The sequence below is a fragment of the Apiospora kogelbergensis genome (assembly GCF_038363985.1).
Source record: "Apiospora kogelbergensis strain CBS 113332 chromosome Unknown utg000007l_segment0_segment0, whole genome shotgun sequence".
Classification (NCBI taxonomy): domain Eukaryota; kingdom Fungi; phylum Ascomycota; class Sordariomycetes; order Amphisphaeriales; family Apiosporaceae; genus Apiospora; species Apiospora kogelbergensis.
In genome coordinates this window covers 3,247,470-3,261,537 of record NW_027117424.1, presented here as the reverse complement: position 1 = coordinate 3,261,537, position 14,068 = coordinate 3,247,470, and the positions used below count along the sequence as shown (strand labels likewise).

General features: G+C 54.8%; 3 protein-coding genes across 3 annotated transcripts; 2 read left to right on the top strand and 1 right to left on the bottom strand.

Annotated features, from left to right (window-relative positions):
• Positions 1-142: 142 nt before the first annotated feature.
• PG998_011426 (homoaconitase- mitochondrial precursor) lies at positions 143-2,781 on the top strand (the record flags this gene model as incomplete). The annotated part of the gene is made up of 6 exons (XM_066878242.1): positions 143-157; positions 234-637; positions 709-1,140; positions 1,247-1,459; positions 1,516-2,139; positions 2,175-2,781. 6 exons carry the CDS (start codon positions 143-145, stop codon positions 2,779-2,781), a joined length of 2,295 nt encoding a protein of 764 aa, XP_066727296.1.
• Positions 2,782-3,320: 539 nt separating this feature from the next.
• PG998_011425 (uroporphyrin-III) lies at positions 3,321-5,116 on the bottom strand (the record flags this gene model as incomplete). Its single annotated transcript, XM_066878241.1, has 3 exons — positions 3,321-4,747; positions 4,814-4,978; positions 5,053-5,116. The coding sequence occupies 3 exons, from the start codon at positions 5,114-5,116 to the stop codon at positions 3,321-3,323; spliced, it is 1,656 nt and encodes a 551-aa protein (XP_066727295.1).
• A 2,534-nt stretch (positions 5,117-7,650) lies between these two features.
• On the top strand, positions 7,651-9,545 carry PG998_011424 (uncharacterized protein; the record flags this gene model as incomplete). Its single annotated transcript, XM_066878240.1, has 2 exons — positions 7,651-7,875; positions 7,938-9,545. The coding sequence occupies 2 exons, from the start codon at positions 7,651-7,653 to the stop codon at positions 9,543-9,545; spliced, it is 1,833 nt and encodes a 610-aa protein (XP_066727294.1).
• Between the last annotated feature and the right edge of the window lie 4,523 nt (positions 9,546-14,068).

The following is a 14,068-nucleotide window of genomic DNA, read 5'->3' as shown; positions in this document are numbered from 1 at the left end:
GGGTCGATGCAGGCCCGCTTTAATTTATGCTCAATTGACTTCTTTCAGTGACGCCGTTTGACAGTGACAGGAAATTTTGGCCGATAACGCTCCTTACATCTTTCACTTTTGAAGTTGTAGCCATCCATTTCTCCTTGTTGCAATGGCGTCCAGATCAGTAAGTCGCGGTGCCGCGTTTCTTCTTCTCCCCGGACTTTTGAGATAATGTATGTCTAATGCCACATTCCCACTAGGTTTTGCGCCCGCTGCCTCGCTATGTCAGCCGCCTGTCGAGTCGTATAAGTCGTCCGCGCCAGGTCCCGCTGGTGACCCCTTCGATATACGCTCGCTCGCTGTGCACGCCGACCTTCCCTCGCTACCAGGCCTTCCACGCGCAGCAAGAGACCGAGCCGTCTCCCTTCAACTTCCTCAACAAGCCCACCTCGCCCCAGACCCTGACCGAGAAGATCGTCCAGCGCCATGCCGTCGGCCTACCCTCGGGCAAGGTCGTCCGGAGCGGTGACTATATCAGTCTGTCGCCCGCCCGCATCATGACTCACGACAACACTGCCGCCGTTATGTCCAAGTTCATCACCATCGGTGCCTCCAAGATCCAAGACCCTTCTCAAGTGGTCTTTACGTTGGATCACGATGTCCAGTCCGTCATTCCATAAAGACACGCCCTTTAGCTCCCGGAGGTGGTCAAGACTAACGTCCTTGGCCGAATAGAAATAAGTCCGAGACGAACCTGAAGAAATACCAGAAGATTAGGGAATTCGCCGAGTCGCAAGGCGTCATCAACTACCCGGCCGGCCGCGGTATCGGCCATCAGATCATGGTCGAGGAAGGCCACGCCTGGCCCGGCACCGTCACCGTGGCCTCGGACAGTCACTCCAACATGTACGGCGGCATCGGCTGCCTGGGCACCCCGGTCGTGCGTACCGACGCTGCCAGTGTATGGGCCACCGGAAAGACCTGGTGGCAGGTGCCTCCCGTCGCGAGAGTGAACCTCACAGGCATCCTACCCGTGGGTGTGACTGGCAAGGACATCATTGTCGCTCTTTGTGGCTTGTTCAACCAGGACGAGGTGCTGAACCACGCTATCGAGTTTACCGGCACCGAAGAGACTATGTCCAGCCTCTCAGTTGACGACCGTCTTACGTAAGTAGCTTTCGTGCTTTATTCCTTCATATTGCAGTGTTTCTTGCATATTACCCCTGAGACATGCCGGTCATAACTTGGGAGAGTAATACTAACATCATTACAGGGCGGCAAATATGACTACCGAGTGGGGGGCTTTGTCGGGACTCTTCCCCATCGATGCAACCCTGGAGAGGTGGATGCGTGCCCAGGCCACCCTTTCCTCGTTCTTGGGAGACGGTGCTGCAACGAACCAGTTCACACATGAAAAGATTGACCAGCTCCTCGCTGATCGACCGGTGGCTGACCCGGGTGCTACTTATGCCAAGACACTGTATCTGTAAGCCATCTCCTGCCTGTTTGGGTTTCCTTACAGTTACTCACTAACACCACTAGGAACCTGTCCACCTTGAGCCCTTTCGTAGCCGGGCCGAACAGTGTGAAGAACGTGACGCCTCTGCGCGAGTTGGAAGCCAAGGACATGAAGATCAACAAGGCCTACCTGGTCAGCTGCACCAACGGCAGAGCCTCGGACATCGAGGCCGCAGCAAAGGTCTTCCGCGAGGCAGCCGAGAAGGGCGTTGAGCCCAAGGTGGCCCCGGGCGTTAACTTCTACATCGCCGCGGCGTCTCTGCCTGAGCAGCAGATGGCGGAAGAGGCAGGCGACTGGCAGGTTCTTTTGAACGCCGGCGCCCAGCCTCTGCCATCTGGATGTGGCCCGTGTATCGGACTTGGCACCGGTCTGCTTGAGCCCGGCGAGGTGGGCATTTCGGCAAGCAACCGGAACTTCAAGGGTCGCATGGGCTCCACGGAGGCCAAGGCCTACCTGGCCAGCCCCGAGGTCGTCGCCGCTAGCGCCCTGCAGGGCAAGATCGCCGGTCCCGGCTGGTACCAGAAGCCCGAGGGCGTGGAGAAGCCGATTATCGGAGAGGGCACTGGCATTCTCGAGGCCGACAAGGCCTTCAGCATCGAAGACGCGTTGGACAAGATCATCGCCGAAGCCGAGAGCCTGATCCAAACGCAGGAAAAGACTGGAGGGGGGCTGATGCTGCCAGTGCCGAAGGCGGCGAGGAGTCTCTGACCGACATCCTACCCGGCTTCCCCGAGAAGATTGAGGGCGAGATCGTTTTCTGCGACGCCGACAACATCAACACGGACGGCATCTACCCGGGCAAGTACACGTACCAGGAGAACGTCAGCCAGGAGAAGATGGGGCAGGTGGTCATGGAGAACTACGACACGGCGTTCGGCGAGGTGGCGCGGGCCGGCGACATCCTGGTCGCGGGCACCAACTTCGGCTGCGGCTCGTCGCGCGAGCAGGCCGCCACGGCCATCCTGGCCAAGAAGATCCCGCTCGTAGTGTCGGGCAGCTTCGGAAACGTCTTCAGCCGCAACAGTGTCAACAACGCCCTCATGCTCGTCGAGGTGCCCAAGCTGGTCCAGCGCCTGCGCGAGACGTACAAGGCAGAGGAGAAGGTGCTGACCCGGAGGACGGGCTGGAAGTTCGTCTGGGACTTGAGGAGGAGCAGGGTCTCGGTGACCGAGGGTGAGGGTGGCGAGACGTGGACGCAGAAGGTCGGCGAGCTGCCGCCGAATGTACAGGAGATTATTGCGCGTGGTGGGCTGGAGAGCTGGGTGAAGCAGGAGATCGCGGCTGTCTAAGAGGAGTTTGCACGTCTAGAGAGCAATTCCAAATGTTTGGTGGAGATCCATCTAGTTGTATATAAGAGAATGCGTATATAGATCGAAAGCGACTTGGATGGAAATAGGAGCGGAAAATTCAACAGAAGACGTTTATACCCATTTCCTGATCCAAGAGCTGATATGCTGTCGGAACCTAATCACGTTTCTGGTTTATGGAGGCTAATAGTGATGTCTTGATCAGTTTGCATTTCCACTGATATTCTGTTCTTTTCCCACGCCACATAGAGCCCATCACGAAGCAGGAGTTCAATATTAAAAGTTGATGTGTAAATCTTATGGCAGACTTAATTACTCCTGGCCATTTCTGGACTATGTACCGGGATGCAAAATGATCCGACGCCTGTTTCATGCAAACAGCACAAACTGTCACGATCTACCCCAAACCCCGTTCGCCAGTTCCATGCACCAAACCAAACCCCGTATAAAGTGCACTGAAGATGACAGCATATCATATCGAGATCAGAAAGGACTCCAACCATTATGAAGAAAAATGTCGCTTACGCGGGAATCGCCGTTCCGTTGAGGCTTCCTAACGCCAAGTCCAACTGCTGGTCTCCGATCTCCATCCCCGCGAAGCCGTCTTCCACGACCCAGCTCCGGCCTTTCTCGGGCTGGTACAGAGCCTCGCAGGCGCCGCCCACGACCAGGAGCCCCGGCGGCCGACTGCCCTCTTGCTCGATGGCTTCGACGACGCGGGCCAGGGTGGTGCGGATGACGCGCTGGTCGGGGCAACTGGCTCGCTCAATAACGGCGCACGGCGTGTCACGTGGCCACAGCGCCCGCTTCGGAGGTGTGGTAGTCGTAGTAGACTGCTCCTCCCCTGAAACCACACCCTTCTCCACATCCGTGAATTCGGTCAGTTCCCCGACCAAAGCGGCGATCCGATGCAGCGCCATGAGGAAGACAACAGTCCGTGTGGCCACGTACTCGGGCGGGCTCGGCGGTTTCCCCTTCTTGCCTGTTCCGGTGCAGATGAGTACCTGGTCTGACACGTCGCGCTGCGTGGCTGGGATTCCGGAGAAGAGCGGCGCCGACAAGGCGCTGGTGATTCCCGGCAAGATGACGACACGGTCGCCCAGTCCATGCTGGCGGAAGTAGGCGACCTCCTCGCCGCCGCGGCCGTATATAAAAGGATCTCCTTGCTTGAGGCGCAGCACCGTCTTACCCTCGCGCACGCCCGCGATGGCCATCTGCTGGAGCTCTTCCTGGGCCGCGTCGGCGTTGCCGGGGAACTTTCGGGCAATATGAACCGGGGTGCGCCGTGGGATCAGGTCGAGTACCCCTGAGGGGACCAGCTTGTCGGCAAGGATGAGGTCGGCGGTCTGGATCGCCTTGTGTGTGGCTTGGGTCAAAAGATCTGGGTGGCCTGGGCCGGAGCCAGCAAGAATAACACGACCCCTGTTGGCGAGCGGACTGGATTTGCCAGTAGGGCGACCGATGGACTCGGGGGCGTTGATACCCTCGTAGGATTTCAGGATGCCTTCCACATCTTCGTCGCTAACGGCCGCAAGGCGTTTCAGGGGCCAGTATTCGCATATCTGACTTAGCCACCGCATACGTCTGTTCTTGGCGGCGTCGAGATCCGCCTCGGTCACCAGCTTGTTGAAGGTGGCGGTCTGGTCGATGGAGTCGTCTAGCTCCCCCCCATCCGCCAGCGCCGAGTGCAGCAAGTGGTCCTCTTCTTGTATGCGCCTCCGTGCCTCGCCCAGTCGTGAACATGCTGCCCCCAGATCTTGAGGAAGAGACGCGGCGATCTCGCGCCGGATTCGGGAAGCCAACTTGCAGCCGCGGCCGTTTGTCGTGACGCCGATTTGTAAGGGGCCGTCGGTGTGAGTGGAAAGGAGGCTAAAGGTCGATAATTGAGGTGAATCAACGACATTGACGGGAATGCGATTTCGCTTGCAGAAACTCGATATATGTGCGCCTTCAGTGACCGAGGTTAGTCCCAATGAACACATTCAAGCAATGGGGGTATACGGTGAATCCTTACTCTGCGGATCGCGGGGCCCTGATGTCACAAACACGGCGTCTACGACGCCCGCCAGATCTGCGCGCCCCAGGGTCAACGCGTCGTTGTTTTCGAACGACTTCTTCACCCATTTCACCTCGTCTGTGTCTATTCTCTTTTGCAGGGCATAATGCACCTCTGCCTCAGCTGGCGCAATTAGAAGCGGGCATGCACCGACGGCAAAGACTGGGCGCAGCGGGAAGCAGCGAGGGGATTCGAACCCACGATCAGATGGATGTGTGATCGAGCGTCAGTCGTCGTAAGTAAGGAAATATGGCTCGCCATTGTAACCAGCTTTGGTGCAGTCCTTCTTGATCTTCTTTTGCGCCAACTAGTCCAGCAACACCAGCAGACCACAATGTCGGTGCAGGTCAGTTCAAGAATCTCAGATCAGGTAGAGACTCAAGCGACGTCGGCTTGAGCTAGCTAACAATTCAATGTAGCAGTCCGCGACAGGAGCAGTGACGATAATACCGACGATGCGACAAGGATAAGAGAAGAGATGAGAGAGAACCGAAGGATCCAGGCTACTACTCAGGGGTCACCTTAGAGTCAAATATGGGTTGAACAGTGGCATGATAGCCTAGGAAAGTCTGGCAATTTCTCGACTTAGACATCTCCGGGATCGCATGAGTCGGCAACAGACTCACTCTTGTTGCTGACCAAGGAGTGAGGGAGTTTTGCCCCACGTTAGAAAATGTTGCGATGGCGCAATCACGTCTTCCTTGGAGCCCAGAATCCGCGGACCATGGGCTTTTGATGACCAATTCAAGCCAATCCCATGGCGTGATCGCGCTTTCTGGATAGATGGTGGGGTGAAGACTGCCGCGGGGTAATTCGTAGTGGCGCCACTGAAGATGAACCCTTGGCGACTCTCACAGGCGGGCGGCGGCTCTAACTGCTAGCCCTACAGGCGTTGCAGGCGTTGCAAGGCGCGCTACAGGCGCTATGTGATAAGCCTAGCTCGTGCGCCCTATCGCACCAATGGACGCAGAGATCAAAGAAGCCCGCGGAAGTAGCCTCGGAGATGCGAATCTGCATCGTGATGGGAATCTGGATAACATCCAATATTCCCAGCATATCGACTGCACACGCTTTGATGTGCCCATAAAGGGGCTATGACGGATACAGAGGGCAGTAGGCAGCATGAATTTCCCATTGTTCACCAGCATTCTAGCCATACCATATGTACCAAGCGACAGTCTCTTGAACCGGAAGGTGAGTAGTAGGAGCATCACACTTGAAGCCATTCAGAGAGTCCCAGTTCTACAAAGGTGCCCAAGCCGACCATGAAAGATCCTTTCGGGATATTCAATCCTGCAAATACTTTAGTTTAGGAGTACCAGTTTAACTCTTATCAAAGCCTCTAGGCAATTTTCTAGGACCGATACTACCAAGTCAATCACTGGTGCTCATCAACTTGCACTTCGAGGAGAAAGGGGTTTGTGGCGTCAGTCGCGATACCCCACGATTGATGAAATTGGATATTACCTGACCTGATCAGGCTGAGTGGATGGGCATTGTTCTAGCTTTGATGCTGATGAATCGCTCATCATACCCTCGCGAAGCTGGGCAGTCGGGAATAACGGGCTACGACCTGGCTGTCGCTATCCTGCGGTTGGTGACGTGAGAGGAAACGGGACTTTCCTGTCCCCATACCCTGCGATCAACGATATTTAACCCCTCAAACCCGTAGTTTGAATATCATCAGATAAACAGCGATCTCAGGGAGGGTAAGCAGACAGCCAAAGGGGTTAGTGACCTTGCTGTCGCAATACCCCGCGATTAATGTCATTGAATTGTTCTTGCCCATATGCTGTTCTTCAGAGCCGGCATCCGTGAGGAATTCGTGGTCTCTTTGTCGTATACCTCGCGCTTGAAATTATCCCATCGTTCCTTCCTCGTGCAGTGGTGTAGATATCAATTGTGTAGGGTCGCCGTCAGTGAATGGAAGGAAGCAGGTAGCTAAGCAGAGTGACAAAGTGTTATAGGACCTCGAGGTCGCGTACCCCACGATTAAAAGGGGTATGTCACCTCGCTGTCGCTATGAATTTGATCCCATCGCTCCTGCCCTGCCGTACAGTGGATGGCGATAGCGAAGAGTCGAAATCAGCGAATGCAGGCAGGCACGCAGCCAAACGCGTCAAGACGCGTTGGTTAGTGTGTGGTTTATACGCAGATCCACCCAGGTGAATGAATGCCCTGAATGAATGGATGAATGACACTATCCAGGTCTTCATCCTGCCTGTCTTCCACGCTTATCGCCTGATCCCCTAGGCACCCGCTCTGGGATGGTATTCAACTGACCACATCAACCACAATCATCTCCTGTAGTGGCTCTGAGAAGAGCGGCAAACCTCTGCACTTCGTCTGTGCATCTTCCTTTCCTTCTCTTCTGTCCAAGAGGTCAACACGTTGTTTTCCTTCCGAGGGTTCATGGTAGGTGACTGATCTGACACATAACTTCCCACAAGGAAATCAAAAGGTAAGTTTTCCCAAATATTCCAGATGCAAACATTTTGGTTGCTTGACAATGTTCACACCACCGCGCCCTTTGTCACATCCCTGATCTGACCAGGTTGCAACCCTAGGCACGTCGTCGTTGTCATTAAAGACCTGGCCTTGTTGTCGCCAGACAAGCAGGACCAGTATTGATACCATATCGAGATTCCCTGACCTGCCCATGTCGTCAACAGACAAGCATGACCAGTATCGATATCGCCAGGTGTTTCTAGATCGTTCCTACTGACAGCATACAATCATCGCCATCTGAGGCACCTGTTCCCCCTTACCCTCGTTCCCCTTTCACTTGTCTCAAGATGTGTGTCATTGAGTACCACATGTGCAATACCTGCCAACTTGGTTACCCAGGCCATACTCTATACTGCGAGTATTTTCGACCTCCATTCCTGGCTTGCCCGAGGTCAATGATATTCAGCTTCAAGATAGTCGCGCCTGAGCAATGTTGGCTTTTCCCCGAGCACGTACGGCTCGACTACGGTGAATTCGGATTCGTGGATACCTACGACGCCAACGGCCAGTATGTTGGCCAACGACCCTGCGCCCAGTTCGTCCCAACTATTGACCTGGATAATTCAACCCCAAGTCGGCCGCAGCAGCGCCAGCCGACAACTCAACATCAGGCATTGCCTCTTCAGTCGCCTCGGCCCGTTCAGCAGCCATCAACTCAACTCGAGGCAGTACCGGAGAACGAACCAGTTCCTCGAGGGCAGCCGCACCATGGCCAGCAACATGTACCTCGCGCCACCAACAACACCCCCTATACACTTCGACAGGCCTCTCCATCATCGCACCTCGTATCTCGCGTCAGGCTTCGCCGTTGACGCGCAGCCACACAGCATCATCCCTCGAGAGTCTGCGATCCGCAGCTAAGAGTCCAGCAGTAAACCAACTGCACAGTGAAGCATCCCTTGATCTTGCTGCTACCACCTCCAGCCCTCAGGAAAAGGCCGTTTCTGATTCTGGTATTGACCGGACGCTCGAGTTTGTATCTCAGCAGCATCGCATTGACGAGGCCCTGTCTAGCTACCGTGGCGCAGGTGCGAATGCTCCAGGCACTGACAAAGGGAAGGAGAGAGAAGGAAGTGCAGCCAGTTCCGTTTTTGGTCAATCGTCAAGAGCTGCAGCCGCAAGCGCCTCGATTTTAGATCCGTCAAAGGCCCCATTCTATCCTCAAGGACGACCTGGAACACCGAACAGCTGGTCGGGGCCGTTGATGCAGGATAAGGGAAAGGGGAATGCAAAGAGGAAAAAGAAGTCAAAGGCATCCTCGTCGGTCTCGGACATCAGTTCACGCCCCCCTTCCCGTCCCCGTACCCCGGATGTTCCGGGCACGCCGGCTCACTCACAAGATAACGATGTGCGTACTCCGACCACACCCGTTCTGGGAAGCTCCTCGGCGACAGGCGCACAAGGTGCAACATTGCCGTCGCCCGCATTGTCCACCGTCCCTGCTCCCCAGCCGGAGACAGGAAGCCCTTCTGTCCAGAGTTTGGCTCCCACTGCAGAATCAAGCGAGAGCGAGTTCCCCTCGCTGAAGAAAGCTGCAGCAAAGCCTCCGTCTACACCTGCAGCCTCTAGATCGCGTCGAACTGAGATGACGCCGAGCAGCGACCGACCGCCCAAGCCCATAATGCGAAGTTGGGCCACCGTGGCTCACGGCTCAGAGCATGAAGAACAGCAGATGTCTCTCCTCCCGCCTATGAGCACGCTGAAGGCGCACGAAGTTGTGACACCCGCTCCTTCGTTCAAGAAGGACTCGGGGACGAAGCAGAAACAGCAGAAGGAAGATAGCGCATCCAGCAAAAAACCCAAGGCCAGCAATCAAGCATCCCGCCAGGGCTCGGTTACCATCGGCCGTGCTTATTTCACGGAGCCTTCTGGTTCTCCCGTACCCGCCTCCACGACGACAAAGAAGACACCAGAGACCCCTAGAGCATCTATCACCGATGGCAGTCTAAAACCCGGCGCGTCTTCTTCAAGCGCCGTGGAGAAGAAAGAAGACAGCAATGAGCCCGTCGCCGAGGCTGCTGTCACGCTCAACAAGCCGAAGCGAAGTTACAGTGCAGCACTGACCAACAACAGCGGAGGCTCAGCAAAGTCCTCAAATATTGCGCCGAGAAGTGCCAGCGACGACTGGGCCGCCCCGCCGCCGTCATGGGGTCGAGGCCGTCGTCCGTCACGTGGTGGATAGGGACGAAAATGATTCGTTCAGCATTTGCTTCTCAACTGTGGTCATTGGGTATGCATCAGATATGCATCGGATTTCGTGATCCCTTCTTTCATGTTTCGATCTGGCAAAGTCAACGAGTTGCTATTTGGTGCACATTGCCTGTCTGGTAGAGAGGTACACAAGAAGGCGTAATAGATAGCTGTACATAGAGTATTGCAAGCCATGGCACACATATCACCCCGCGTGCGAATCTGCCATCGAGTACAGGGGTGCATACATACGATCTCGCTGAGTCTCTGATGCGATCATGATAACCGAGACGGCGCGCCCGAAGTCTCGGATAGAGCAAGTGTTTCGCCGTACGGGATGACACGTGGTAAGGGGTTTCCCCATCATATTTTTCATGTGTAGGAGAGATCAGCAAAGAGCTCCATAACGACAGTAAAAAGTCTCGTCCTCCGCCCCTCTCTGTACAGATAAACCGGCTGGAGACGACGACAAATTCCGAAGACATGGAGTTAGCCGTGCCTCCCTTCCCGGCCAAACATGATTCGTTTGACAGCATGACGGGACTGGAAGTGATGCGGGCGCGAAACGTGGCAGGCTGCAAGGGAGGCATACTATGCATACCCTCGCCTTTGCTGCCGCTGCTGTTGGGCCACATGTCGTCCCAACGACAATCAAGGCTATCCAGCTGACGTTACGCCTTTCTGGAAAGAGCCAGAAGGTAGGCGACAGCGTAGACGAGCAAGGAGAATCCCGAAAACACCGGACGAAAGGTTGCGAGTCAGGCGTGGGATCATTTTCTCGGGTCGGCCAAGGATTGCTGTGGCTCTCGCCGTCGCCCAACCATACCGCTAAGATGAGAGATGCGACGCCATGTGGTGATGATTGACATCAGTGTTTGACGATTTGCGACGAACAGGGACGAATATGGAGACCCATGCGACGTACGTACGTGGCTCAACACAGGCAGGGACGAGGGAGTGAGGCCTGACAGCTGGATCGATATCGCTTCTTCACGCTAAGGACGCGACGCAACGTCCCCAAGCCAAGACAAAATGCCATTGAGACAAGCATCACAGCCACTGTGGCGACACCGGTTGTGGCGGCATGGCATTTTCTCATTTCTTGACGCGCAGGGGGAGCCGGGAACCAGTCCTGGCGCGCCGCGGGGAGTACATATGTGATGAGAGTCTCTCAGAGACAAGACAAGCTACCCAGCCACGGCCAAAGGCAAGTCTTGCATCACCCAAATCCCGAAGCGAGCCAAGATCGCCAGGGCGGCCGCATCCTGCAAGCCCCGAGGTGCCACGGGAAGACCGCCTTTGGGGAGTTCTAGAACTCGGGTGGCTGGAAAGGGATCTGCATGCATATATGTCGCCGGCAGGCACGTGAAGGGTGGCAAACGGGAACGACGTCCTTCATGACATTGTACCTTCGGTTACACAGCACAGCCTCGTGGTTCTTTGGTGGTGTCGAAGATGATCATGATGTGGACGATGCAGAGCGAGCATGGTATTGGTGAGTCCCATCCATGAATTAAGACCAAGATAATGTATCATTCCGGTACAAAGTACGTCAACAGTACGCGGATAGACGTCGCTAGGTTGGAAGAAATGTGATAATGACGCATATACGACAGCCCTTGTGGGCGGTAGGTTGTATCTGGATTATTAATACACCATAATGCATGGATTATACCAGAGAGACGAGCCAATGCCCATTCCTGGCGGGGAATAGGGCGTCCCAGAACAGCGGGACGGATGTGCTTCGCTGGTTCGGGACCAAGCCTGGCGCTTGGCCAACGGCAGCAGGAATAAGAGTCAAGATGTATTGGGATTGACCGCGGTGTCCTGCATGAAGTACTGAGTAAACAATATACATAAAATACAACTTACTGTTGGAGGGGGCACGGAGAACGTTTGCTTGGCAGGGTCTCTCAGTACCCGCCCATACGTTGAGGATCCCTCTCCGTACCTTACGATATGTTCGAAATCCGGTAAAAACGGCTCCTCTTAAGATGTTACGAAACGCACTCTGGCAGTCCAGCCGTTTGGTATTTGGGGACTTCCGCTCTCCAGACAATCTGTTTCCGCCCCCGGACCGCACCCCCCTCAATCGTTTCATTGAAAGGCTAGGCACTATGTCGGGTTACTCCAGCCACCAACTGCATCGACCCGTTTTATCCGGCACGTGTTAAGCGGTGTCGTCGCATCGTGTGCCGTGGCGGAGACGCATGAGAGGTAGGAGTGTATGCTTTTCGCCGTTTCGACTGGCTGAGCTGAGCGATTGGAATGATTTGCAAATGGCGCCGTTGCGACCTCCGAAGGAACAGGAGGAGAGTAAATACTATACTGGTGTATGTAGGCAATGCGACTGAAGACGCCTATAGTTTACTCCGGACTCGGATACGACGGGGGCCGCGAGGGCAGGGGCAATCGGTGTCCGTCCCTCGCTTCCCGCATCAACCACTAGAAAAGTCACGATGGTAGCAGCCGTCCGAAGCAAGAGCCATCGCGGGGTTTCAAGGGCCCAGGCACGCCAAGCGAGGCGGATACATGAGCGGAAGCATGCTTGCAGTCAGAAATTGGCCTGCATACAATAAATCAGTAAGTCATGCATCTTTATTGACTCGATGGTGGGGGCCGGCCTATGTAGGGGTCGAGTTGGCCGCTGTTGCTGCATGCGCGAAAAAGGCTGGGGAGCAGAAACGGCCAGCCAGTAAGTAGTCAGGCTGTCAGTCAGACAGTCGGATGATGGAACTGTGTTGCTGAACGCAGTCTCACCGGAAATAGAAATCGAATGCATGTCTAGCTAGCAAGATGTGCGGGCAGGCTGGCAGGTTATCTCCCCAAGTCACGCCACTTGTAGGTAACATGTTGCTATGGCACTCGTACATATTCAAGTCGGTGAACATGTATACCTATTCAAGATTGCGAGGACGGATCGTTTGATAGAGAGGGGCGGAGGGGTATAGGGCCCCGAAAAAAAACACTAGGGACGACGATAGGTAGGGTTAATCACACCTATACATGGATATGGATATCGTCAAGTGGGCTTGTCGGATCTCATCATCCACGCGAACAGCGTGCGGGCGCGTCTCTGCGCGCAGACTTGGTTGCTACTATTAGGTTGGTGATCTCACTCACTTACTCACCTATGTACATACCAGGTCACCTGCGTAATGAAGGACTTTGCGCGCCTGGGGGACGAAAAGCTCCGCCAGTGGATTTGGTCCTTCTTCAACTTTTCGCTCAGATCTAACTGCGAACAACATCTTCTTCACTAGCTCAAGACGTGGGGTAGTAAGGAGTAAGCATTCCGAGTGACTCCGAGTACGAAAGGTTTTAGACACTGGCTGAAATCGCACCACCCAATTCCTGCTACATATGTACATCTGTACTGCTGACTGGGAGTGGGAGGATGAGGCTATCACAACGACGCTTCTAGACTTCAGTCTAGGTAGGCACAGGGTACCTGCAAGATAGAGGGGTCAAGTAGCCATGGAGGGGTCCAGGGGGCTTTTGACTCCGGACCAGGGTGCAGCGTATATGAGGTAGGTACCGAGTCAATTGGCGATGGGTGGCATAATAACACCGTTACCCTAGCTCAGCGTGTCTTCTTCCACCTGCGGCGGGGTGACTGACTAAGTCGAGAAGCTGTCGCGGGCGTGAAGCGTGTGGTAGCAGATGCTTATCGAAGAGTCTCGCAGTTTCCAAGTGCCAGGGGCCATCACTAACAAACTTTCTCTGGGCCTTCTGATCAGGATCATATGCTCGGCAGCAAGACACCCATGCCATAAATTCAGGTCAGCAAAGGAGGAGTCTACGTATGTATGGGATACCACCTCCAGTACCCGCTCCAAAACAAACTGCTCAGCCTGCCGAATAATGCAATGCTGAGAGACGATCCAAAGCTCCTAAATAGCAAGACAAATGCCGAAGGAGAGTTCGGGGAAATAGCTAGGGCCAATAGGTAAGTCGAAGCCCATGCAATTACGTCAAGCAAATCGAGCTCCAGGGGATCGTCAACCCCATCTATGTATATTTGTTCGGGATCATTTAGCCCGATCAGAAAAGAAAAAGAAGGAGAAAAAAAGAAGAAAGTGGTGAGTGTCCGAGTACTGAGTACTGTCCTGTTTGTTAGAAAGAGGGCTAGACGCTAGAGTAAAAGAAGGGACTGAAGGAGACTGAACTGAAGGGAGAAACGCCCACTGTGACGGGACCCGCTGTCTCTGAGATTCTGAGGTCAAGCTAAACCCGCCCCCCTGCCAATCAGCACTTCCAAGGAGCATTTGCTCCGACCGCTCACTTTCGCAGAAAAAGGCCAACTGAAAGCGAGACGGCCAAAAGAGAGGTACAGCAGCAGCAGAAGCAGCAGCGGCAGTAGTAGTAGCAGAATTGTCGACCGTTCAGCTAAGCCAGTAAGTACCTACCTACCCTTCCGGTAATTCTGCTGCTGCGTGCTTTTGGAATCAGAATGTCTCTTCCTCCGTCTTCTCGCCTTTCGCTTTGCGTGTCTGGCCAGTGTATCCTCGGGCC